Below are 25,970 nucleotides of genomic sequence, written 5' to 3' on the forward strand. Positions count from 1 at the left end.
TGAAATTTACATCTAATGCTTGCTCAGGAATATCCTTACCACTGTTCATATTAATTGAAGGTGTTGGAAAATAAAAAGTGAAAACTTCAGCAATTGATGCTGAAGAGTTCATGGCTAAAGTAAATGGGCTTATTTTTTTCCACTTGGTGAATGACATAGTAAAATCGGGTGTTTTTCTTGTGGACATAAATTTGTTGGTGATTTCAGCAAAATGCATACAATATGTGAATATATTATGGTATGTGGTGATATTATTTGACTTTGCTTGCTACTTTAAAAAAAGAGGGAAGATAAAAATTTATATCTCAAACATAAGCCTAAGCTGGATGTGCAGGACAAAGTCTGGACAAGTCTTGTACTTTTTTTCTTATCTGAGATCATCCAAAACTGGTATCTCCTCAGGATAAAGTCAGCAACAGATCTCCATAAATCATTTTGAGACTCATTTTGAAGAAGACAGCATCCTAAAGAAACACACTAATACTTTTTCCTTCCATAAATCTTAATTTTAATAATTTTCTAATCAAAAAATTGTCTGCTATTGTAGCTAGATAATTTTAGGAAGTCCTACACCTGGAGTAGATAGAAAACGAGGTGATTTAATTTGTGTGTCAGTGTAGCAGGATTAAGGTAGTCTTGTCATGATTTTCATTTAGATTGTCATGGTTTTAACATAACAAAAGGTAGCACACTGATGTGTATTCTACTGGCTTACATGTCCCAGTGTAAGCCAACTCAAATTATTCTTAAAGTCTTTACATTAAAACAGTCTGTTAAAATAGTTCTTTAGGTATTTTTTGACTTTGAATCTACTATATATGCATATTCTACATACGACACAAACATGATTTTTCTGCTGGTTGGAAAAGCTAACTGTTGGTTGGAAAGGCTAAATTAAATGTACATGTTTAAAAAGTAAAAATATTTTGAAGTCATTCATGGACTGAAGTTTTCAGTTTTTACTTCTGCCTTAAATTATATTGGAGGATCTTGTGATACTGCAATTTACTAAACTTTCATTACTTCTGTTCTATATGAGTTGGAATTAGTATCACTAGATCGTGGAAGTGCTGTTTAAACCATATATGCCTAGGAGCATGCTAATAGTCAAAGCCATTCAGCAGATAATGTGAAAGCAGACATGAAAAAGAAAGACCTTCTCTTACTGAATTATAATCTTTGTATAAGATGAGGAAAAAAGCTGGTAACAAGTAGATTATGGTTTATCTATATTGTATACAGTAACTGAAGCACATCAAAAGCCTAATATCCCAACACTCCTGTTGATACTGTGACCAAAAGGCCTTGTATAATAATAATGGGAGAAGTTTCCCATATTTCAGAATATACAAACCTTGAACAAGTTGAAAGTTCAAAGGCACTTGTTTTAAAATACCATCAAGTTGCTCATTGAAGCTGATATCAAGAACTGATCATAGATTGGTGTTCACAGTGAATACCAAGACAGTCAACTAAGACAAATGATACAGACTTCACGGTGGAAAACAGCTGTTGTTTTTGATGGGTGAAGGAGGACTGTAGCAGTATTCCAGGAGATATAATTGGAGGGGAAAAAAAAATAAAAAAAAATATAGATAAATATCTGAATGATCTGAGATCCAATGTATGAAGTGTACTATGTACCCTATGTAATTGATTGGACCAGTCCTGAATATTAGTATTGTTTCATTGGGTGCAGAAAGAAAGCTTTCATGTATATGGCAAAAGTTGGATTTAAAAAGCATGATTTTGAGGATGTGTTGGAATACTCTGAGGAACTAGGAGCTTTTCACATCAGTTGCAAATTCTGTACTGGTCACCATTACATGAACCTATAGAAATTCAACACTGCTGCTGAGCTATTTTCTTGCGTAAAGACTAAGCAGTCTTTAAGACTTAAGCAGTCTGGTGGTAGCAATGTCTCATCACTACCTTATTTCACTGGAGATGGATCCTTGTTATTTAAGAAAAGAGCGAAAACAGTGAAAAACAAACAAAAAACCCCACCACCAATAACAAAACAGGGATTTCTCTATACTGTGAAACAATTCTTGAAGTAGTTTGTATCACATAAAAATTATACACACACCCCAAACTGTTTCTGAAAGATGTTTTTATGTACTTTATAAGGTAACAACAAGATCTGCCAAAATGCCAAACTGTTAAGTCCTTGTGACAAAAATACAGGATGGTAAAGTTTCAGAGAGTAAATATTTAGCAAAAGGAAGTTAGTATAAAGATCTGATAACTTTTTGGAAAATCTCAAGGAGGCTGGTGATTATGATTTCTGGTATGCAAGAATGAAAATTAGGGGTGACAATGAGATAAAGGTATCTAACAGTAAGGGATAGTTAATGGGAGCAAAGATTTCCCATTGAATTGGTTAAAGTGAGCTGTTATTTTTCTTTTTCTTTTATTCTCTTCTCTCTGTCTTAAATTCTTTAGGATCTTTAGTAAAAAGATCTTCTTACTAAAATATAAAAATTGCAAAGCAGTTTTTGAGGAGAGGAAGGTTGACATCTTCCCATGTAGCGTGATATAACAGGGTTCTGTTTATGTTACGGCCAACATGGTTTTGTACTTCAACAAGTTTTTATAATTGACATAACTCTCATAAACATATAATCATGTGTATTCAAAAGCTAATTCATAGATTTTCTCTTGTAGGATGATATTCAATCTTCCCAAGATTCTTTGCCACACAAGACAGTTATAAAACTGACATTGCAACCGAGGTAAGTAATTCACATATTATTGAATATCTGAGATCTTTTAGTAATACTGTGTTTCTTTTTCACTACCTGGTAGTTCTGGTGCCATTTCATTTCTAAGTTTCACTTTAAATGTAAAATGCAGTCTAGCTTATTATGCTAGTATTATTATGTGTATTTGAAAAAGGATATAGCACTTTCAAAATATGGAGGTTACCCGCATGGCATGAATTCAACTGTAGTGCAACACGTAGTCTGTTTACTGTATGCTTGTGCAGCACTGTAATTTTTAATACATTATGACTGAGAACAGTCATAAAGGAAACAAATTGAACATAATTACTGCTGGCTGAATTAACATTATGAAAGAAATCTTAATTTTTATAAGATCTAAAAATCATGATATAGTTTTATCTTAACTTACATTTCCATTGTATTAAGGATGCATACTTGTTTATTTAAATTTAGTTTTAGAACATTCAGTGGAAGTGACATTTTGCTATCCCTATGACTATCCAGTATCCAACCTGAAATAACTTAAAAGTTCATTTAAAAGATGGCACACCCAACTAAAGTGAATAAGATATATCTATAGATATTAGAGCTGTTAGGTGTATAGATCTAGTAATATAAATATTTTTTGTTGTTATACAGCAAAATATTTAAAATTCATTTAAAAAGTAGTGAATATTATTTTGCTGTTGTTAGTGTTTAATTTCTCTATTAGCTTGCTAGAACTAAGACTTGCCTAATTTATGAAGGTGTTAGACTCTTATAACTACAGCTGTTTAAAAGCTCAAACTTTAATTAGAAAAGGATGGACCTTGTGAGCTTTTGGGGGATACTGTCTTCAGTGCTTTAAAGTTAAATGTATATAATATGTGCGCATTTGTAGTTTTGATACAACCTTGTCTCTATTGCAGTCATGTAAACTTACATGCTTTTTGTTTTTTTTTTTTTTTACATAGGAGTTTTATTCTCTTATTGGACTGCATAGATGCTAAATAGGTGCTAATAGATTATCTTAAGCTTGTTCAAGATGATCAAAAATGTAGGTGCCTAGGTATTAATTTAACTAAAATCTCTCAACTTTTTCAGCATCTGTCCAGATATTTTTTTCTGGGTGCATATGGTATATATTGTATATAAACACTTGTTTGACTTGGAAGCAAGTTATAACATAGACTTTGTTTGCCATTTGACCACGACTCTTGCATGCTTCTGATTTCCCTTGCCTGGTTTAGTTGTTGAAATATTCCCCACTTCCCTTCTGTATCCTGATAAGTCTTCTGTTTGCATCCAGTGTACCATTTATGCCGCTACATAGTATGCTTTAGTAAAATTTTTGGTGTCAGTGCATTTCAAGCATTTGCTTTTTTCCTTGTAGTTCTACCTTAAGTAGATATACACGTCAAAAAATTTATTTTAAAATTAGTATTATTTTAGGAGTCTTTTGCTGCTGTTCTCTGAACTTGTCTTAGCTTTCTAAGACGGTAACATTGGTAAATAACTGCTGATTTAGACCGCTTGTCTGGTATTTTGAAAATACGGTAAGTCAGATAAGATAAAGGTAATGTTCCAGAGTGTGTAATCACAGTTATAGGATATAAAATAGAAATAAAAACCATGGTGGTAAAGGGGAGGAGAAAGAAGGCAAGGGAATATTGATACTGCTGCCTGAAAAGCTGCTTGTGTGCTTCCTGTTTGGAAACACTTTAAAGCAATGCATAAGGAAACATTACTGAACGTTTCCTCTGTTGTCAAGTTTTTCTTTGAAATCTATGTATGCTCAGGTATTTTGTCTTATAAACATGAGCTTAGTTTTTCTAGCTTTCTAACTTAATCTCTGGTTATATTCTGAAGCTCCACTAACATTATAACCATTGTGAAAAATGCAATGTTAGCTGTTACTGTAACTTTTGTTTAAAGGTTATATTATGGAATTTAAAGGAATATTATGACTATCCATGTGAGTTATCTAGGTAATCAGTAGAGATGTTTATTTCAGTAGAATCTTAAACACAACTTGATAAATTATTATTCAATATTTCTATGTTTAAAAGTCCAGACTGAAATTTCTGAAAGAAATTGATTTTTCAATTAGAAGTTTGAGGCGATTGAAAAATATTATCTGTTTCTCATCAAAACTTTATTATATGCTTATTGTCTATTCACAACAGTCTTTATTGTCCATGTCTGTAGCGTGAAATGTCTAGATTTCTTTCTGTTACTGTGTTCTAATATACCTTTATTGTGTATAGAAGTTAGGTCATTGTAACAAAGTAACAAATTGTTATTTTTCTTTAATTGGCTGAGTGTTTGGCTTTTTGTAGTTCTGCATTTCCTTGTCAAGTTTTTTAAAAAATTTCTGTATTCTCAATTGATCATTATAACGTTTTGATTCATATCACCTATAAATTTACAGTAACAGACTACTAATGGAAAGCTCATGCAATATTTTCTTTTCAATCTGATAATTAATCATTTTCCTTTTTTTCTACAGAGATGATATTGTCATTTTCAAATCTGCTTTTCAACAGAAAAGTTATATATTTTTGCCTCTCTTGTTCAGCCTTCCTTTTAGTTTTTAGTTTAGTTCTCAATGCTTTTGAAAGTTGTATTTAATAGTGGAAATGACAGACTCATTGGCAGTAGGAGAGATAGTACAACGAACTTACATGGAAAAAAAAAGAGGACAAAGTTCTATTTTTCAGTAATCCTTGTTCTAGTACAACGTATGTTCAGATTACTATTTAGTTTAGAAGAGTCCTTCAAGCTGGTTCAAGCTTTTATTATATTAGGTATTGTTTTGTAGCCCACTTGTACATCTCATTACTCTGTAATACTCTTTTGCCATCATTTTTCTGAATCTGGATGTTTTTTATGTTTTGATTTTAATGAAATAGGTAAAGTATTTAAAATTTTACTGCAACTCTGCCATCATGGAATGCTTCAAATCATCCTATAGTTGATAGATGAGTGCTGAAGTTAAGGCCTAGTTAATTCTTTTTCACAGCTTGGGGAAAAAGAACCCAGCTAACAAACCCTAAATACAAGATATTAATATGACTACATTTTGACAATATCCCTCTATTCCCTTTACTATGTAAATCCTCATATAATTATTGGTACCAGAGTAGTGGTCTGTGAGAAGTGTTAATTGGGTTGGAATTCAGTAGAAAAAAAAGTGAAATTCTTGCTGCTGCTGCTAAGTCAATACTATCCACTTTAAACAAAGCAATGTTAAAGAAGAAGAAAAAAAGGAATTGAAAGAGGCACGTAGCTATTGTTTTTTTAATTCTGACACTGCTGATAGAAAAACTGGATTTCAACAATATAATATTTTTAGATTTAGCAGACTGACAAGTTTTTTTGGACTGCTTTTTGCCACCTTAAAGAATATGGACTTTAATATGGAACAGCAAGAATGTCTGATTTTTAGTAAGTATGTTGTTATCAAGGAGCAAAAGAAGACTGGAGTGTAAGAATTAAAATGGAGATTCAAAGGGAAGCAAAAAGTAAGAGCTTGCTCTGACTAAGAGGCCTTTCAGAATCAGGAGAGTGGAATCTTCCAGGTTTTGTGATCTAAAATGTTTGGGGGTCAGCCTCATCTTGTATGATGTTCTCATGTTTGGCTTATGGTTCCATAAAGGACTTAGTGTTTAATGTAGCTTAATTTCTTACTTCTTTCCTCTTGGAAGATGCTCCAGTATATCGTTTTCAGCTCTGTTAAATTTTTATGGACTTTTTTTCCCCACTAGACTAGGTTAGAGTTTTGTTCCTTCTTAGGAAGTTAAAATAAAGACCTGTGCACAGCAGGTGATATTTATTTATTTATTTAATAGAAGGCTAGCAAAAAGCTGCTGACTCTATGATTGTGGCCAGCTCTGCTCATTGTGGGGAATTCACACAGTGGATTCCTGGTTATGTTGCTCCTTTTCTTTTCGCTTGAGGGACCATATGCCAGGATGAGAGAATTCAGGGATAACTAAGACTAGGAAAGGTGATGAAGTTTAAACCATTTTTTTCTAGAACATTGACCAGTTTGAATAGGAGAATTTTATTTATTCAATTTTAAATCTGTGACAGTTCTTAATTTTGTGTTTGCTTTTAATAAATAAATAACACTAAAGCTGTTTATGGTAAACTCCGTGCTCTGCACTTCTGTGTAGGGGACTTCATATGTTGTTATTTAGTTATTTAGCGCATAAAGAAAAAGAAATTCCGCACTTTTTTTTTTTTGTAATTTTAACTTCTAGCTGGAAAACAAAGCTTTCACAGGCTTTTTGCATATGGTTTTTCCAACCATATGCAGAACTGCTTTTATCCTTTTCTGAAATTAGCAATTTCTATAGTATGTCTAAGAGACAGCCTGTCTGTGCACTGACGAAATCGGATACTGCATCATACTTATGTGAGAGTCCTGTTCAAATGTTCAAAATAGTCCATGATTCTAGGTTATAGGCTACCAAAGGTCATGTTTCCCAAATGGCAAGAGACTTGCACTCACTGGACTTCAGGGTGGGGATAACCTCTTGCCACTCAGTTTGGCTGACACTGTTGATAAAGGGTCGACAGTGTAAATTTCCAGACATTTCTTGGAGATAGTATTACACAGGAATGTGATAAATGGTCAAATACCTGAATTGGTGCTCTATACCAGTGTAGATTTTTTAGTATAAATATTTGGCGAAATATGATTACCCTAGGAGTGAATCCTGGGAAATTAATTCTGAACAGGTTACACTGTAATAAATGATTGCTTCAAAGGCCTGTGAAAGAACCAAATATTTTAGTGACATCCAACTCATGACAGAAAGATTAATTTTCCTGGTTGAGTAGGCTGAATTATCTGTGACGTTATCCTTACTTTAGTATCTGGGAACAGGGGTTTGACAGAAGTTGTATACAGACTTCCTGATCTTTTTTTTTTTTTTTTTTTTTTTTTGAGAATGAAAGTTCTGATTTACCTTTAAAATTTTGCAAGTTGGTTACATTTTCAAGGATTCCCTTGACAGGTGTACCCACTGCTTTCTCAACACAGCATCATAATGTAGAATTAAAGCTATGATATTAGCTTTGATTGCGTAATGTACAATAAAATATAAATGTGCAAAGGTGAAAGCATGTACAAAACTCTGCTTGGCATTGTGTATGTTAATGTATTTGGTTATAAGATGTCAGGAAACATAACTTGCTTGAGGAAGAAACCTGGTTGGCGTGAGTTGCCAAAAAGGGAAGCTGTCCTGATGATTTCAAGCAATTGAGTAAGCTTTACAGCAAAGGAGCAGTGTCTTTCTGAGCTAAGAAGTTAGCCGTGGACTGGGGTAATGTTTTAATACTCTTGTTTGGCAACTGCAGATTCAGTCGTGGATTTTTTGTTGAATTTCTTTTTGTTTGTTTGTTTTATCTGTGTTGCCTGTGTTGGTACAAGTAATCTAAACAGTTGTCCAATGTAGTTTCGGGGACAGAATGCTTTACCAGCATTTGACATTTTAAGTAACTATTTTGCTTGCCTGAGTTTTGAGGTAAGATATATACATGTATGTATGTGTATCTCTAGGTATGTACTAAAACAGCAGGGGGAAAAAAGACAGTTGAAACAATGATATTTTGAACTGTTAATGGTGGGGTGGGAAATTTGAAAGAAAACAAGAAAAACTACAATAGCATTTAAAATGAGGCCAAAATATTTGTGGGAGTTCATATGTTATTAATAAGCACACTTCTTCCCCAGGAAAAAGCACCCTTTTAGTTTTTAATTGCATGAAATAGTGGGAGAACTATGCACAAGCTTGTTGTGTTCTCATTAATACCTCTGTTGTATAACGCAAGGGTGGTGGACAGGATGAATGAGTGGTCATTCAATCAAGCCTCAAGACAACTTTCTTTCCTTAAGAAACATCTCTTAAGCTTTTTTTTTTTTTTTTTTTTTTTGTCCGTAGCACAGTAGTACAAAAATGAGAAAATCCTTTGAAATCATATGTGAAAAGCTACGTCTCTGGTTTCCAGTGCCCTGTCTGCTTAGGCTGACTACAACCTAATGACTTCTTTAAACATTTTTTTAGTGTTAATCTCAGTGTTCAATTGTGTCTGATCAGTTTACTAGATTTCAGGTCTTCTGTAACCGGCTAAAAAAAAAAAAATAGTTATGTCCATTGTAAACTCAAGGTCATTTTGACTAAATTGAATGTGTAGTTAAAAAATATTCTTCCTCTTGATTTTCATTAATGGAGAGCTGTTGCAAAGGCAAAGAGAAGCTTGGATAATACAGCATAACTCAGGCATCTGAGTCTTGAAACATCAGTTGATGTTGACATGAAATAAATGTTTATGTAAAAATTATTCTACTTAAAACACTGATTTTGGAATGAACAAAACCAAAAGCAGGATACATCTACTGTGCTTCGTAGGTAGAATATGGCTGTGCAACTACCTTTGTGACCAAAGGGTGCAAATTCTGCATTGACAGATACGAGAGGGAATGAGGGGTGTGAACGAGCTAGCAACACCTTAATTCCCACTCTTTATTGTCAAAACAGTTTTTCAGAAATTTCCATTTTTACTGTTTTGAGGTTTCTTATACACTACTTGTGCTGATATAACTGACTTCTTGCATCTGTAGGGGCACTGGCTTTTCATTAAAAGTTTTACTTGGGAACTCTGAAAGCAAAACAAGAAATAAGCTAAGAGATGAGGGTCTATTTTGCTGTAATGGTTCGATCTTAAAAACTGAAAACTGAGATTCATTTTCTTGAGTTGTTTAGGTGTTGTTATTTCTCAAGAAGAAAGTGGGAGCTTTGATTTGCAATTAGTTGCACTCAGAAGCTTTCTGTGGAATTGATCTTTATTTTTCAAAACTCAGTTTTGACTGTCATGCCTCTGAGCTCAGGCTCTAAAAATTGTTATATTTCAAACATTTAATCATAAGTTTTTCAACACATAAAAATTATTGTATATTAAACCTTTTTTTTTTTTTTCAGTTTTCAGTCTGTTTTATTGTTGATAAACTCATGATAGTCTGTCATTAGTAGTTTTTTTTACTGACTGCATTTTGAAATTGCAGTTCCAAAGATATACCAGAAAATAAGGTGATGCATTTTGTAGTGTTGTGTCTTTCTCAAAAGTGCCCAAGTTTAATATTTTTAGCTCAATATACAGCATTTCAACTTTTTTTGTTTGGGTTGTAGTGATAGTGCAATCAGATTGTGAAGTCTTTATCAGATACTTGTATTTGATGCTTATGTTGTTTAAAAAAATAACATTAAACATTAACATTAAAACTTCTGCAACTAGGTGATAACTTTTTTCTGAGTTCTGTTGAAAACAGCCTGTAATGGAAGTGTAATACGAAAGGCAGAATGAATAGTCTAACTAAACACACAGGGGAGAGGTGTGTCTAAAAAAAATACAAAACAAAAACTGGGTTTGTTTTTGAAAAAAGTGATCATTGTGAAGGAATATGCTAGTAAAGAATTGAATACAATTGAAAGATCTGGATTGTGTGCAGATACTTGTTGAAGCCGTGTTGGAAGCAGAAACCACACTGATTCAGTATGTTAGTATACTTGTGTATTATTATTATAATTATTATTACTATTTCCAGGCACTGTCCCCTTCAGCCTTTTTATTGGAGTTGCTTTGAGGCAACACTTCAGTTAGCCCAAGGCTCTCAAGGCACAGGCTGAAGTGATACAGCATACTTAAGTCTTTCTGTTCTTCTGAACCAGATTTTTTTTCCCTTCTAAATGCAGATTTATAAAGCCTGCACTACAAGAGGAACAAGGAAAGGATTTTAGTGAAGGCACTTCCTGATCCTGAAAAAGTCAGGGGGCTTCAAGCCCGTCTTGGACTTCAGACCTCACAACTTTGTGGTAAAAGAGAAATTTAAAATAGTGCCTTTGGACTTGATCCTTTTATCCTTAACTGGAGAGTAGTTATGTGCTCCAGATTAGGATTTGTGCCACTAAAATCCATTCAAGTCACAGGAATGTATCTGGCATATATAGTAGGTACATAACATTTTACAAGTCTTGTCTTAGGTTGGTATTAGTGGCTTTTTTTCCTTTTTTTTTTTCTTTCTCAACATTTATAGTTTTTACTGTGATGTTGTCTGTGTTTACTGTGAACACTGTTTACCTGAGGACGTCCAATAGTTTGTTCTCGAGAAAGCTATGCTAAGGTTGTATTCCCTGTGAGAGTAGAATTAAATACTTGTAGTGTACTTAATTTTCTGCCTTTTGCATGAGCTATAGTTATAATGAAGATACATCTGTACAGTTACAGAAAGAATTGATGGGTCTGTGAGTTCTCTTACCTGTGTTAATGGTGGAAGAAATGACTTTAGGTTTGTCATTAGGAAGGCCTTGCTGAAGTAATACAGAAATCTAAAATGTCAAGATAAGATAATGGAATCTTTTTTAAAGCACAAAATCACCGTTTTTAATTATTTGTATGTTAATCAGAACTGTCAGCCTTTATGGCTTTTACAAAGAATACGTAATTTTAACATGATGGCTTTATTGCCAAAGTAAGTATTTAAGAGCATTTAAAGAGGAGGCCATAATCATAGGATAATTCCATTTTGTGTTAACCAAATCGCTGCTGAGTTATTGTGATACTACTGAATTATTGCTAGCATCTCTTTTTATTTCTTGTTGTAACCAGTTTCATTCTATAATGGAAAGTTGATTTGTGGATCATATATTTTACTTACATCTCTGCTTTCATACCTTATGAAAACAACACATTCTGTTTTATGCCTATAATTCCAAATTGAGATTAGATTCCTGCTAATTCTTCTGGGGGAATTTTTTTCTTTTTCATAAACTGGAAAAGATGTCTCATTTTAAGAAGAGGTAAAAATCTTAATCATAGAATCATAGAATGGCTCAGGTTGGAAGGGACCTTCAAGATCATCCAACTCCAAACCCCCTGCCATAGGCAAGGACATCACTTGCTAGATCAGGTTGCTCAGGACCCCATCCAACCTGGTCTTGAACACCTCCAAGGATGTGGCATCCAGAGACTCTCTGGGCAACCTGTGCCAGTGCCTCACCACCTGCAGAGTGAAGAATTTCCTCCTAACATTTCATTTAAATCTCCCCTCTTTTAGTTTATAACCATTTCCCCTAGTCCTCTCATTCTACCTTGTACTGTTCAATCAGTTCATATTTGATAATATTTGATTATATAGATGTCCTGGTTTCAGTTAGAACAGAATTAATTTTCTTCCTAGTAGCTGGTGGAATGCTGTGTTTTGGCTTAGGATGAGAAGAGTGCTGATAACACCCCGATGTTTTAATTGTTGCAGAGCAGTGCTTATACCAAGCCAAGGACACCTCAGACTTTTGCTCTGTCCTGCCAACAGGCAGGCTGGGGGTGCAGTAAGAGCTGGGAGGGGACAGACCCAGGACAGGTGACCCAAACTAGCCAAAGGGGTATTCCATACCATCTGACGTCATGCTAAACAATATATAGGGGTGGCTAGCTGGGGGAGGGGGGCCGGACTGCTCGGGGTTAAGCTGGGCATCGGTCAGCGGGTGGTGAGCAATTGCATTGTGCATCACTTGTTTGTATATATTATTATTAGTAGTACTATTATCATCATTGTATTATTATTATTATTATTATTATTATTATTATTATTATTTTCCTGTCTTATTAAACTGTCTTTATCTCAACTCACGGGCTTCACTTTCCATTTCTCTCCCCCGTCCAAGAGAGGGAGGGGGGAGGGTGAGCGAACGGCTGCGTGGTGTTTAGCTGCCAGCCGGGTTAAACCACGACAATATACATGTATATATTCAAGGCATTCTAACGCATAATAAGTAGTTTATTTAGATTATAAGAGCTGTAGCTGAGATGTAAATTAATTTTTGTTACATCTATGATAATAGGGGTAGTCTCAAAGTCAATTTCTTAAATTTACAAGAAGCTTAGCTGGACGTGGTATAGACGACTATATTGGTATTATTTAGCTTACCCAGTAACATAAGCTGAAATATATCCTTAGACTTTATACAGTCAATGAAAAGCACCTTGAGAAGCTATCAGAATCTCCTTTAACAGAGGACTTGTCCTTTTTTTCTCTGACAATAGAGAGTAAGACTGCTTGGTCAACTTGGATTTTTATGAAACCACTCATGCTTGTGCTGACCTAAATTTCATGTTTACTTCTGAAAGTGTATCTGAGACTGCAGCTCTTCAATCCTAAGGTTTTCCTCACAAAACACTTTCACGTTTCATTTAAAGTCCAGGATTGTATAGTCAGCAAGCTAATGGTTTCAGCGTCCACTCTGTCTCAAAGAAGGGGTATATTAAGGCTGTAGCAATTATTGAAACTGAATGTTGTAATATAATTAGAATGTGCTGATACAGTTTAAAACAGTTTCTCTGTAGTTTCTGAGCTTAACATGCTGTAGCTTTTTTCTGAACATTCATTTGCATAATGTGCTGATAAAAACAAACAAGGAAAACAAACATAAAACAAACTGCTAACCAAAAGAGGAATAATAAAGTAGGTTTGATCTCTTCCCTTTTTATTAAAACTGAGAAGCAGAAAGTCAGACTTTAACATCATATTTTAATTCCACACATTTATTTAGTTTCAGGTCAGTTTCTTGTGAGCACGTTTTTGCTTTTTTACCTTCATTCACTTGAGTAGCAAGCTTGCTGGTTGACTAACGATAATTCTGATTCTCATCTATAAATGTTGGATATTACATATGATTCAAGTTGTATCCTTAGTCATCCATCTGAGGATGGTGGAGTTTTTTTGTGCAAAGTGAGGCCAAAAACAAGCAAGCAATGAATTCTTTTGATCAGATCATGAAATTTCAAAATACTTTCTATTTGTATCAGTCATATGTTAATAGAATTTAAATAAAATACAAATTTTTTCATCATCCTGGGAATAAACAATCTATATAGGATTGAAATTTAAAATTATCTTAATAAACTAGAGCTAGTGCTTCATAGAGCGCTAGCACATAGGTCAATAGAAGTATTACACATCAGATGGAAAATAATGTGGGGGCTAACCAACTAGACATTAGAGAAGCAGGAAAAGACTAGGCATCGCAGAATATCACAGGTTCAGAGAGCCTTATTCATATGGTGTCAGAGGCCATTTTGCCTTTGGATTATTTAAATGGACGTGTTCTGTGTAAAACATAACTGAAATAGTATGTTGTACTTAGAATGGTGAAGGGTTCAGCAAAATTATGATATCTAGTTTTGGAAAATGCAATAAGATGAAGGTATGGGAAGTCTTAGCAGGAAAGCAGGAGTAATAAGCTGAAGAAAGCAAACAAAGAGGTGTTGTATGGGTATAATCTGTTCAAAAAAAAACAAAACAACAAAACACGAAAATCTAATAATGGGAAACATGAGACTTTACATAGAGGTTTGTTACAAAGAAAAACAGTTGTATTATTATCTGCAGTGGAAGAAAGGAAGAAATAATTAGAAGAAATGTTTAATTTGAAGTAATAAAAGCGTTACTGCTTGTTACCAAAATGGATGCTTGAGATGAACGCATAGACAGTTCTGGAAGCTGCAGTAGTTGTAGCGTTTGTCAAAGATGGTCCTGCTGAATACTAATTCTGGCTAAGGGGTCAATGAAAAGCAAGCTTCTAGACCTATTATTATGATTACATAGATTTGCCTTTTCTGTCTTGAAGTTACTCTTCAGAGTTGCAGCAAACCAACCTACATGTATAAACATGCAAATCAGGTAAGTAAGGTTATAGGCTGCTTTGTACAAGTTGTCTTTTATTAGACCAACTGGAATAACCAGAGCAGTGGAGTGTTCTGAGGCATACAAGAACATCCAGTGATATGAAACGTTAACCTGATGATTGTGTGAGAACTCGATCTAGAGAGAGAACAGCTGTACCTACAAGTGCTGTTCCCAGCACACCATCACACTACCTTATTCTCAGTTTGTTGTGCAGGCAACGTTTCCTGATTAGGATAAATATTTTTTCCTCTGACAAACTTTATTTTGACACTTGGTAAATAATATTGATTATAAAATGAAGAGTGTTTCTCTACTTCATGAAAGAGTTGATGAGCTGACTGAGTGCTGGATATTTTAACTATTTCACATACTAAATGTTTGCAGAATGGTACATTTATATATACCACTCTGTACAGAGTTATAGTAAATATACTCTCTCTATATAGATTTACAATGGATAGGTAGGTTTCTGATCAGGTGAAAAATGTTGAGTAGTAACTACTTAAATTATTAGCAACATCGGTTGCTCACTAGGAATGCCAAGGTTAGGATATTTCCTAATATTGGAAAATACTTGATCTTCACTCTGTCCCTCCCCACATATCAATGTAGCATATATACTATATATATGTGTTATAAAGGAAATAAATCCAGCTGTATTCATAGAGGAAGTATTCTAAATTCCTAACTTCAGATTTCTGTATGGTTTGATGGTATGGTTTGACATGGAAATGTTATTTTTTTCTTAAAAAAAAAAAAATAAATAAATAAAATCTAATGCTGAATTATTTTATGTATGGGTATTATTGTTTTTTGGTTCCTTTCTCAACATAAATTTGGAAGAAAATGATCTTTGGATATGTAACAACATATTACTGGACAATTAAATATCCATGAATATCAATGCAAAAATGCATTCAATAACTCCTTAAGGACTTAAGAACTTCCAAACTAAGAAGTAACGGACAATTTGATTTCATGGTTTTATTTTCTTATTTTTTTTTATAGGGTTTGCCACTATTAAAAGAAAATTGTCAATCAAGTGGGATTCTTGATAATTTAAGAGAGAGGCTTATGTATAGTTCATTTTTATGAGTAACATGTAGTAGAAAAAGTATATTTTGGATGAAATCTGGAGAGCTTTATGCATTTCAGAAGTAAATATTCATATGGCAGATGTGAAAATGAGGAGTGTTTTTAAATAATACCTGCAGAATCAAATTTTCCTTGAAACAAGTATGAACTAGATTGAATAACTTCAGTCACTGGACTGGACACATGATTTTCATATGTCAGATTTTGAAAGACTTTCTTTAAAAAATTGTTACCAAAATTTCACATTAAATATTTTTTCATTGTAACAGAAAGGTATCTTGAAATGCTGTGTAACTTTGTTTTTACACTCATGTTAGTAACTGTTGGAGTTGTGGAGTTGTAGAAAAAATACCAGTCTTCAGTGAAGGCAAGTGTGTCCAACTTCTGAAGAACCAAAAGAGTAGTATGGCAAGATGACCAGATAATACCCTGAATCCCTTTAAAAACAAAGCAAAAAAAAGCTGAAGTTGAATTATAGGATGCTAAAATTTAGGTAAATGTCATTAACTTTGAGAAGAATTGTTTTATGTGCTCTTTCCATCTTTAGTAATTTATAGCAGAAATGCATGCAAACTAGGCTAGATATGGGGAAAAATGGGGTGAAGTAACCTATAATTGAAAAATCCCTTAAAAGACACTTTTGACTTTGTCTTATAATAAACCGTAAGAACTTTGAAGAGAACTAAGTAACTTGGTATGATTTTTTATTTTTGTCTAGTGTTTTGTGTAAAATATAAGAAGAAAAGTTGAATGAGAAGGAATTTTTATGCTTATTTTTCTTTTTCGAAGTTTTTTGTTTTCCCCATAGTCTATAGAAAGAAGGAGAGAGCTTCTTCAATAACACAAGAATCCTTTTTGTTGTGTAGTTGTTTTTAATTTCATTCTGTGTTAACAATCTGAGGAAAATATGTCTATTTTCATGGGCGTCTGTGCAAAAACGATGTAAGTTTCTTTTCTTCTGGTGAAATCATACGTATTTGCAATGTACAAATGGAGATGTCTGTTTTAAGTGGATAGTCTTGGTTCTGTTTGTTCCCTTCACCACCACCCCCAAAGAAACATACTACGTAATGTCAATTCACTTTTTTTTTTTTTTTAAGGATTCTAGCCTTTCCTCCCATTTCTTCTTCCCCTTCCCCCCAACATACAGCAGAAGTCACACAGTTGTGTTTTTGGCATCTACGATCGCAGATGGTGCCTTGCACAGTTTAAATACTAATCCCTAATTTGTTCTTACCTTATGCCTAAATGTTTACTAACTAGACAAAATTGCTATCTATTGAGTCGTCTTACATCTTTCAGAGTAATCTTTTCTTGCATACTTTCAACTGTGGATCAGTTTTGATTCTTCTTTGGACACTCATTTGATGTCTGGACAGTTTTTACTGTTCTATCATTCCGGTGAGATGTTTATGTTCAGAGAATTTGAGTTGTTTGGAATTCTGATTATCCTTCTAGTTGAATTCTGGTTTCTAACACACCAGTCCTTCTGGTGATTTTTCTGAGTTTTAGCATATGTAGACATGATTCAAATTGGTTTGGGGGCTTGAAGCATTTTAAAGTGGGTTCAACAATTTTCCTTCCAATTCACTTGCCTCCCACCCCAACATACCTTCTTTTCACTTCCAGGATAATTTACATGCTTCTATTTGTTCTTTCTCATCCTTCAGTGCAAGACTATTTATATAGCATACTATTTGCCTTCTTGGCTTGTATTTTTCCTTGATCTTGGATTTAATTCTAGTATTTCAGATGTTTTCACCACCTAGTATTTTTTTTTAGCTTTGCCTCTATTATGGAAAAGGGAAGGACACTGACCAGCTTCAGAGGTGCTGTTCCTGCAATTTTGCACTGAAATTGAGCATATGTGTTCAGTGAAATGATTCTGATGAGTTATGGGAAATGCCGAAATCTGTCTGTGAAAATTTGTCATTGGGATAGTAAAATTGATCAGAGTATGAGCTCAAGTAATTGGTTCTCAAAGTCTGATGTCCTAAGCTGTTGTATATCCTAGTGTCTTGAAGAACTGGTGGTTCAAATAATCCTTTGTCACTAGCTTTCCAATGTTTACTAGTAATTAGTTTTTTTTCTCACATCAGTCAGAGGCATCATGTAAGAAGACAACGTTAAATGAACTTCAAAAGAAAATAGTAACTGTTATTGCAGGTGTTACTAGTGGATGTGTGCATGTATTGACATACATGTATGCCCATATGCTTAGCCACATCAGTGAAACAAAAGAAAAATGGTCATGAAAACTTTTTGGTTTAAAAAACAAAACTTGCTCTAGCGTTCCTCTAGAAGACCAAGATTAAAGTTGTTAGAGATCTGCAACAGCTTTTTTCGTATTTTACCTATGAATATAGCTAAACTGTTTTATTTATATTCTTGATAACTTATTAAAGTATCTGAAAACAAACGTGGGGTGGCTTTTTTCAGCTGTGGCTGAAAGTATTTCACAGCCAGTTTAATTTTTACTACAGGTACTAATCAAGATATTCTTTGACACTTGAATGTACATGTTTAGTAGAAGAGTTTATTAATGCCGTGTGTTATACGATCTAGGGAAAATTGTCATGCATATATGAATAAAATATACTGACTTTGGGTTTTAGAGATCCAAGAAGTATAGGATCAAAAAATTCAAGGTGTATCGTTACAAAATTGTCTGAAAAGCAGGTGGCAGGATGAGCTTTTCTGAAATTGCAAATATTTGTACATAAAAGATGCATCCTGTTAGGGATTAAGAGCTCAGATCTGCATCTGTTTCTCATTTTTGAAAATGAGTAAACTGAGAGCAGTTTACTTCTAGTCCTGATGTACAGAGGAAACGTGGTCTCTGTGCGAAACAATCGGCCATGGTTTTATCAGTAAGAAGATATATGATTTAATTTCATTTCAATACAGTTAATATAGTTTTAATAGTTTCAGAATTCTTTGATTTCTGGAATAAACTAAAGAAAAGGTAGTCAGGAATTAGACATGCTGGTGTTTCTAAAGTGTCTGGGTTAATTTTTTCCTCTGAATTTTACCAGTAGACTCTTTTCCAACCTCTATTTTTTCTTTTGACAAAAGATGTAAATTTTGGTAGTTTTCTTGGTGGTGTTTCCAAAGACCAGTGGTCTGGATAACTGCTTACTGCTTTGGTACTTCTCATATTCATGCTTCAGTTCTGGAATAGAAAACCTTTAAATAGCGTCATGTTACTAGTCTATGTAATGTAACCACAATATATTAAGCAGGTGTACTCTGCATTTGCAGATGACATTCTCTGTAATGATACAGCTTAAGTGAAACGTGTGCCTTAATTGTTTCATATAGAATTGAAAATAGCTACTGTGGAATATTATGTATGAGTGAACCTTGAATGGTACTTCAGAAATAACACAATTTAATCACATTAGTCAGTGCTTTTGCAAATGCACAATATTTATATCTCAGTATAATTATTTTAGTTTAGTTGTGCTGAAAACAAAATACTGGTGTCTGGACAAAATTCCTTATCTCTACTGCACAAAATTTGCCTTGCCATTAATACCTTTGACTGCTGTGTCATTTGACATGTACATAATGAACTTAAAACACATTGATTCAAGAAGGTATAAGACATAACTTGAAACAAAATGTTTCTTATCCAAATAGCTAAAAAAATACATAGTCAAATGAAATACAAGAATACTATGCCAGTTGTTAAGATCTGGAGCTTCTGTTATGGGAAGCTCTGACATAACTCTAATCGAAGTTGTGAAACATGTTTATATCAGTGGGCAGGTGAAGAAATTCCTTGCAGTATTTTCACATGAAAATTTTGTGTAGCGGATAATGTAAATTTATTGAGGATGCACAGCATCACTGAAAATGAATTGTTAAGTATAAGCTATCATTTTACTTAGAAGCATAAGAGCTCAGAGTTTCAGATTTATATCAAGTATAAATAAAACAATCCTATAAAGTTCTGATAGATGAGAATGATGATTTACTCGGAGCTTTTGTGCTGTATCATCTCTTATCTATATTGCTCCTGACAACCCTTGCACTCTTCTTTCATAGTATATGAGGAATCTTTAAAAAAAAGAAAAACATTTGTGAACCTGCTGGTTTTTTTGTTTGTTTGTTTTTTGTTTTGTTTTGTCTTCCTACTTCTTAGGGCTTCTAGAACAGTGTTTTAGATTGGTTCTATTTCCACATCAGTTACACAAACAGTTATGTTAACACTTAAACTCATATTAAAAAAGAAAAAAGAAAAGAACAAGCAAAGTGTAATAATTACCTATGTAAGACAAGGGAAGGCTGAGAGTCTTGCAGAAGTTGCTAAAGACAACTTGTAAAGCTAACCTAGCATAATGTTAACTAATGTCTTATCTGGTAATCTAGAAGTCCTCAACATGAAACAAGGCCAAAAAATGTGTCCCGGTGTAATTCTGGTTGTGTTAGTAGAGAGCTTACCATGGCTAGATGCATAGATATGCAAGAAAAATCATTGTTATGCACAGCACTCATAATTTAACAGTCCCTTCAGCACAGGAAGCTTCAAATAAGGAGTTAAAAGAAAGAAAATATTTTTATAGGAAACTTTCTATGTATGTCAGGTTATCTGAAGGGTCTTAATAGAAAAATCTAATATAGCCTCTGGTTTTATTTTATTCAATTAATGAGAAGTTGGAATTCACCTTTTCTACTGATTTTGAGATAATAGGTTAGTGTGGATGGGCAGTGAGATTGAAAACAGACAAAATTTGATGAATGTGAAAGGAGGGAGCCAGTGACAAGATAATGGGAAATGGTTGCCTGGTTAGTGTTCATAAGGATTCCCAGTATCAGTAGAGCAAAACAGAATTCGTTAAAATTAAAGTAACATAGTACACAAAGTTACAGCTTAAAACTAAAGTAACACATTTGCATAAATAAGTAAATAAAAATATACGTACAGTGTGGGAGGAGAGTGGATGAGAATTTTCAGCAGTATAGAGAGGAAGGAAGGATGTTCCTTGGGCGTCTGTATTGCAACCATACCTTAGTGGTGGATTAATGTAATCTCTCTTTTTGGCACTGATCCTGTGTAGAAGTCATTTCTCTCAAAATGAAGAGTTAAAATTTATACTTCCTTATTAACTCTGTGCAGTTTGCTTCTGCCTTTCAGCACTGAAATCTTGCTGTTTCCCTATGCCTGAAGTGTAATCTCAGCATTTCTTTGTCCACTGCCTGCCCAGCTTTTCTAAAGGTAGATCAAAGGTGCCAAGAGGCCTCACTCCCCTCTGATAGAGGAGAGCTCCCTCAGTCAATTTAGAGCTAATATTGGAAAAGAAGGAAGTTGAAAGGGTTTAGCTATATAAGCAACTTATTAGATGGGTCTTAAAGTTGTACCAAAGTACTAGGCTACCTAATAATGGAACACAGAGTACCTGAATGTATGGGTAAGGAATCTGGAAGAGTTACAGTCAGAATGGCAGGTTCTTGAATGAGGCTCACACTACAGATGATGTTTTCAGAGAGTGACAGAATGAGATTTGTGATTTGGATACAAGGAAAGAGTTCGAAATGAAGCAGTTCAAAGGTGATAGTTGAAGTTGATGAAGGCTAAGAAATGGAAGGAAAAGAAAGAAAACCACTGACAAGACCCTTAGGAATCTGTGTAGAAAATGCCACAGAGAATGGGGAGATTCTACTTAGAAGAAATGCTGAAGGTGGGATGAGGTGGAATCTGATGAAAGATAAGATTTCATGAAGAAATAAACAGCATTTTACAGTGGGAAGGTTCAAGGAGGTTGAAGACAGAATATTGTTTCTGCTGTGTATCTAAGATGCAATTAGAGATCTTGGCAAGAACATTTTTCATTGCTGAAGACTTTTTTCTTAAGGATAAAATAAACAGAGGATAAGGGAAAACTTGTAAATAGTGCATTCTTTGAGCTTGACATGAGAAGATGGGAAATAAAGTGGCAGTACTACAGATGTGTGAGGCACAGATGTTCTGGTACATTTTTTTTTTTATATTTTACTATATATGGCCTTGTAAGAAAAAATGTGTGTGTGTGTATGAAATGTTACTTTTCAGTTTCAAGGTGAAATATTTTGGTTAGTGACCTAAACCTGTACTGAAATGGAAGAACAGGCATTAGATTACATACAAATTATCTATTCTGTGCAGGCCTAGTGAAAAAATTCAGTGTATATGCAGACAAGTGTCATAGGGAATTCTGGTAAATTATAGTTTAAATAATTACGAAGTTTCCCTTATAGCAGAGAGAAAGTAGTTTCTTTAAAGAATATAAATCAGATATGTGTACGTTCTCCAGATTATGCTTGTCACTTCATTTCTAAGGTATGTTCAAGGGAAAGCAACTATGGATAAAACATTTCAGCCAGAAAAATCAATCTAAAATAACCTCAATATGTGTAATTGTAATTATTAATAGCAATTCTTTAGTAGCTAAAATTTGAAATTAATGTATTTTGATTGCATAGGATTTTTAAAAATGCTATTGTGTGAATCATCTGTATAATATAATAATATCATTAAGGAAAAGTCTGCCAAGAATTTGTGAACTATCCATTGTTTTCTGGTTGTTTTTGCATATTTATTTGTTGTGGTACGCACCTGTTGTTCTAACATTGTTTTAAAGCTTCGTATGTAAAATTTACGTGCAATAATATTAAAAGTGAAGGAGGAAACTTATTTGCCAAAAGATAATTTGGCAAATATATTTTTGCAGGTACCTTTTGATATATAATCCTACAGAACAGGAGCGATTTTCAGTGGTTTCAGTCCATGTGAATTCACCAAGGGTCAAATTATTATCACCTTTTGGAAAAGCTGTTACTGTCCAGATTAGTGCTGTTTGGGATGGAGCAACTACAGTATCACATGAAGCATATCAGGTATGTTGCTTTAAGCATAAGCATTTAAGCATTAAAGAAGTTTTATTTGACATATACTGTAGATTCACAGTGGAATAAAATGGTACAGTAATGAAAGCACACTTCAAATATTGTTATTTCTGCCTTCAGCAGATTATGACACTAATTCAGTCTCCTTAAGCGAAAAGAAAAAAAAAAACATAAATTTAAATATTTTTAAACTGATAAGTTGTTAAACTTCTGTAATACGTTACAGTACATTAGGGATCCGTTTCAGCTGCATGAGCAGCAAATACTGGGTGCGTACAGACTGGATAGTAATCTCCATTACTTTGCACTGTTTGACAGATGGCTTTGATTCCACCTTTGTTTCTAAATAGTTTCTGAGAATTTTTGACACATGTCATTAAAGAAGACTGGCCTCAACAGTCACACATCAGAAAATGTATTTTATGAAATTCTTAATGATATAACAGTACTACATAGAGCTCTCTTTTTAACCTTACATTCTTAGCCTGATTTCTTTTGACTTAGGAGCCAAATTGAAGTTATTTCAGCATAACATTCCTGCAAAGATAATTCAATTAATGTTTTTCAGTTGTCCTCTGAAGAGATTATTATTGATAAGTATCATTACGTGGGAATTGCAGAAACTAAAGAAGAAGAAATAAGATATCTGTAACTCAGTTTCTAAGCAAATTGTTTTGGAGATCTACCTTGAATATTACTTTCCTGTACAGATGACTTTCTACTCCTAAAAGAACAGAAACTAAAAATAAAATGTTATTGTTTAAATTTCTGGATTTTTAAATGCATATTTGGTGACATGTAGGGTCCAAGCTCAACTGATATGCTACACACATACCTTTAAATAATAGCATATATGCTTAGAAATATATATATCACAAGCTACATTCTTTTTTTTTTTAGCAGGATTCAAAATAATTATTGCATTAATAAACAGTAATTTTGATGCTAAGCAAATCAGTGATACAGACATTTTTGTGTGCTAATTCTTCACATACTTCAGCCATTGAATTTGGAATGCTATTTGTAATTTCATATTCATTTGCCTGTTGAAACAGAACGAGTTAAACTGAGCATACATTTGCTATAAAAAGTTTTTGTATTTTTAGTAACAGCATCTTCTTTGCTCCCGACAGATCTCTTTCTTGGCTCATCTACCACCTTTGGGCCTTGGAGTTTACCAGCTTTTGGAAGTTCCGAGTTCAGAAACAACTTTAGCAGACTATGATATATACTTGAGTGGAAGGAACAGCGTGCAGGAGAAGCCAGACAGAATTTTCAAGATAAAAGAGATGCCAAATTCTGTGGATAATATAATCTTAGAAAATTCTTATATGAAATTATGGTTTTCTGGAATGTCTGGATTACTGGAGGTATACTGCATTATAGTTCAAAACAGTTGTGTTTTGTTGTTTTTTTTAAGAACTTTTGTTCTTACTTGTGGAAATCTAACTGTGCCGATTATTTCAAACATGATTCTCTATCTGTAGAAAATAAATACAAAAGAAGATGGTAAAAATCACCAAATGAAGGTGGAGTTTGCTTGGTATGGAACTACCAGTAACCGGGATAAGAGTGGAGCTTACCTCTTCTTACCAGATGGAGATGCCAAGGTAAAACTTCTGTTTGCACAGAGATTCTAATCTTGAAGTAAACTGAAACATTCTGTAAATGCAGCTTAGAAAAACAAGTTTTCACCAGCATTAAAATACATCAGTGTGGTTGGAAATAATAACGTCAGTTATTGAAATGATTGACAGAACTTCATACTTCATAATCCTTGACTTAGATTAAAATAAAAAGGGGGAAGGAAAAAAAAAAAAAGCATTAACTTGAAAGTGCAAAAATATACAGAAGATTTACGATTCACTAAAACATTCAAATAAGATGCTATCCTCACAAGAAGTTCTGTGAGCTGTAACCATTCATGCTCTTAATAAAATCACTTGCACTTCATATGGTGAATAGTATCAGAGATAATGATTAATTTCTTCACTTTACTGATTCTGATGATTTTTTGAATGTGAGGGAAGGAGCTTCCAGTTTGGAGTGTAGTATTTGTTGGCTGGGATTAGCATATGTTGTTCAATATACTAGTTAAAATACAGAGTCCCGACTGGTGAGTGTACACACAGAGTAGCAAGCATATGTTCTGATTAAGTAGTTCAGGGTTATCAGTATTCTTAGCTGGATAATTATTGGAGGGCAACAGCATACTCCTATTAGTTTTCAAATTGGAAATTCAGAAATTACAGTGTTTTTGTACTGGCTTTATATAACCATAAGAAATCTGTTGTACCACTTTTGGAATTGGAAAAGTGGCATTTCAGAAAACAAATGATAAAAGTTAGTAAACACCTTAAAGAACCTAAGTAGTTTGCAGAATATTTCCTCTGCCGAGTTTCTGCTGGGGAAAGTAAAGTTCCATGTATAAGGCAAACCTGGATTTCTGTGTTCTCATCTCTCCAGGAGATAAGTAAAGGTTACTATTCTGATTTTATTTATGTGTGTATATTAGAAGTGGACAGAACCGTTTCCTTTCCCTCTAACAGTCTCTTATAGAAGCATGCCTTTTGAGATCTGTCAGTTGGAAATTTTCAGTCATTTAGTGTATTTAGTCCCATATTTTTTTTTTCATCAAGTTTGTTCAACAGGGCTCACTTACTCTTAAGTTTTAGATGTTAGTGCTTTTGGTTGGTAGATATCAGGACAAAATGTAAACACAATCACTTTTTTATTCTTACTTTTCAGCAGCTACTAGTTCGAACTTTAATTAGTTTTATTTTAGATGTTACTTCATCTTTTGCGTAGAAAAACAGTAATCAGTAAGAAGTGTACACACAAATCCAAGCACAGTTACAAAATAAGGTACACATTGAACTCCCATGATCAATGAAATTAAACTACATTTTTACGTAACATTATAAAGTGTGGTATGTTCAGCTTTTTTAACTTCTTGTACGATAAAAATGAAATCATGATACTTCTAAAAATTCTGCTTTTGTTAATATACCATAAGGCTTATTTGGCTGGAATTTTAATAACATTAATTAAATTATCCTACTGGGAATAACAATGGAATTCTGTAGTAGTTTCTGAAACAGTTTGAACTAATGGTTTCTGTCTAAAAGAAATGCCATCTGTTCACAGCTCTCAGTGTGAGGTGGGTTGACTAACACTTTCCAAGTCCTTGTGGGACGTGGCAGTAGGATAAAGTACAGGCAGTTTTCTTGCTTTTGGCTAGATAGTTATTTTTCTAATTTTTCCCATGTATTATTGAAAAATTTGTGAAGAGTAATTGTATCCCGAAATTATAGAGTCATTTATTGAAAAAGACCCATAAGATCCAACCATCACATTACTCTAGAAGTCCACTTATAAACTGTGTTCCTAAGTGCCACACCCACATGTCTCTTGAATACCTCCAGGAATGGTGACTCCACCACCATCCTGGACAGCCTAGTCCAATACCTAACCACCCTTTCCATAAAGGAATTCTTCCTGATACCAGATTTAAACTTCCCCTGGCACAAGTT

The 25,970-nt window shown here is 33.8% G+C and overlaps 1 protein-coding gene across 1 annotated transcript in view; it reads left to right on the forward strand.

Annotated features, from left to right (window-relative positions):
* MAN2A1 (mannosidase alpha class 2A member 1) overlaps positions 1-25,970 on the forward strand; it is a 131,158-nt gene that overhangs the window by 58,948 nt on the left and 46,240 nt on the right. Inside the window, exons 12-15 of the mRNA XM_084503520.1 lie at positions 2,668-2,735; positions 22,263-22,428; positions 23,571-23,807; positions 23,925-24,047. Of these exons, the coding sequence (XP_084359646.1) occupies positions 2,668-2,735; positions 22,263-22,428; positions 23,571-23,807; positions 23,925-24,047 (594 nt within the window). The remainder of the gene's footprint in view (positions 1-2,667; positions 2,736-22,262; positions 22,429-23,570; positions 23,808-23,924; positions 24,048-25,970) is intronic.

This window comes from Aythya ferina (assembly GCF_964211825.1).
Source record: "Aythya ferina genome assembly, chromosome: Z".
In the NCBI taxonomy this organism is placed as follows: domain Eukaryota; kingdom Metazoa; phylum Chordata; class Aves; order Anseriformes; family Anatidae; genus Aythya; species Aythya ferina.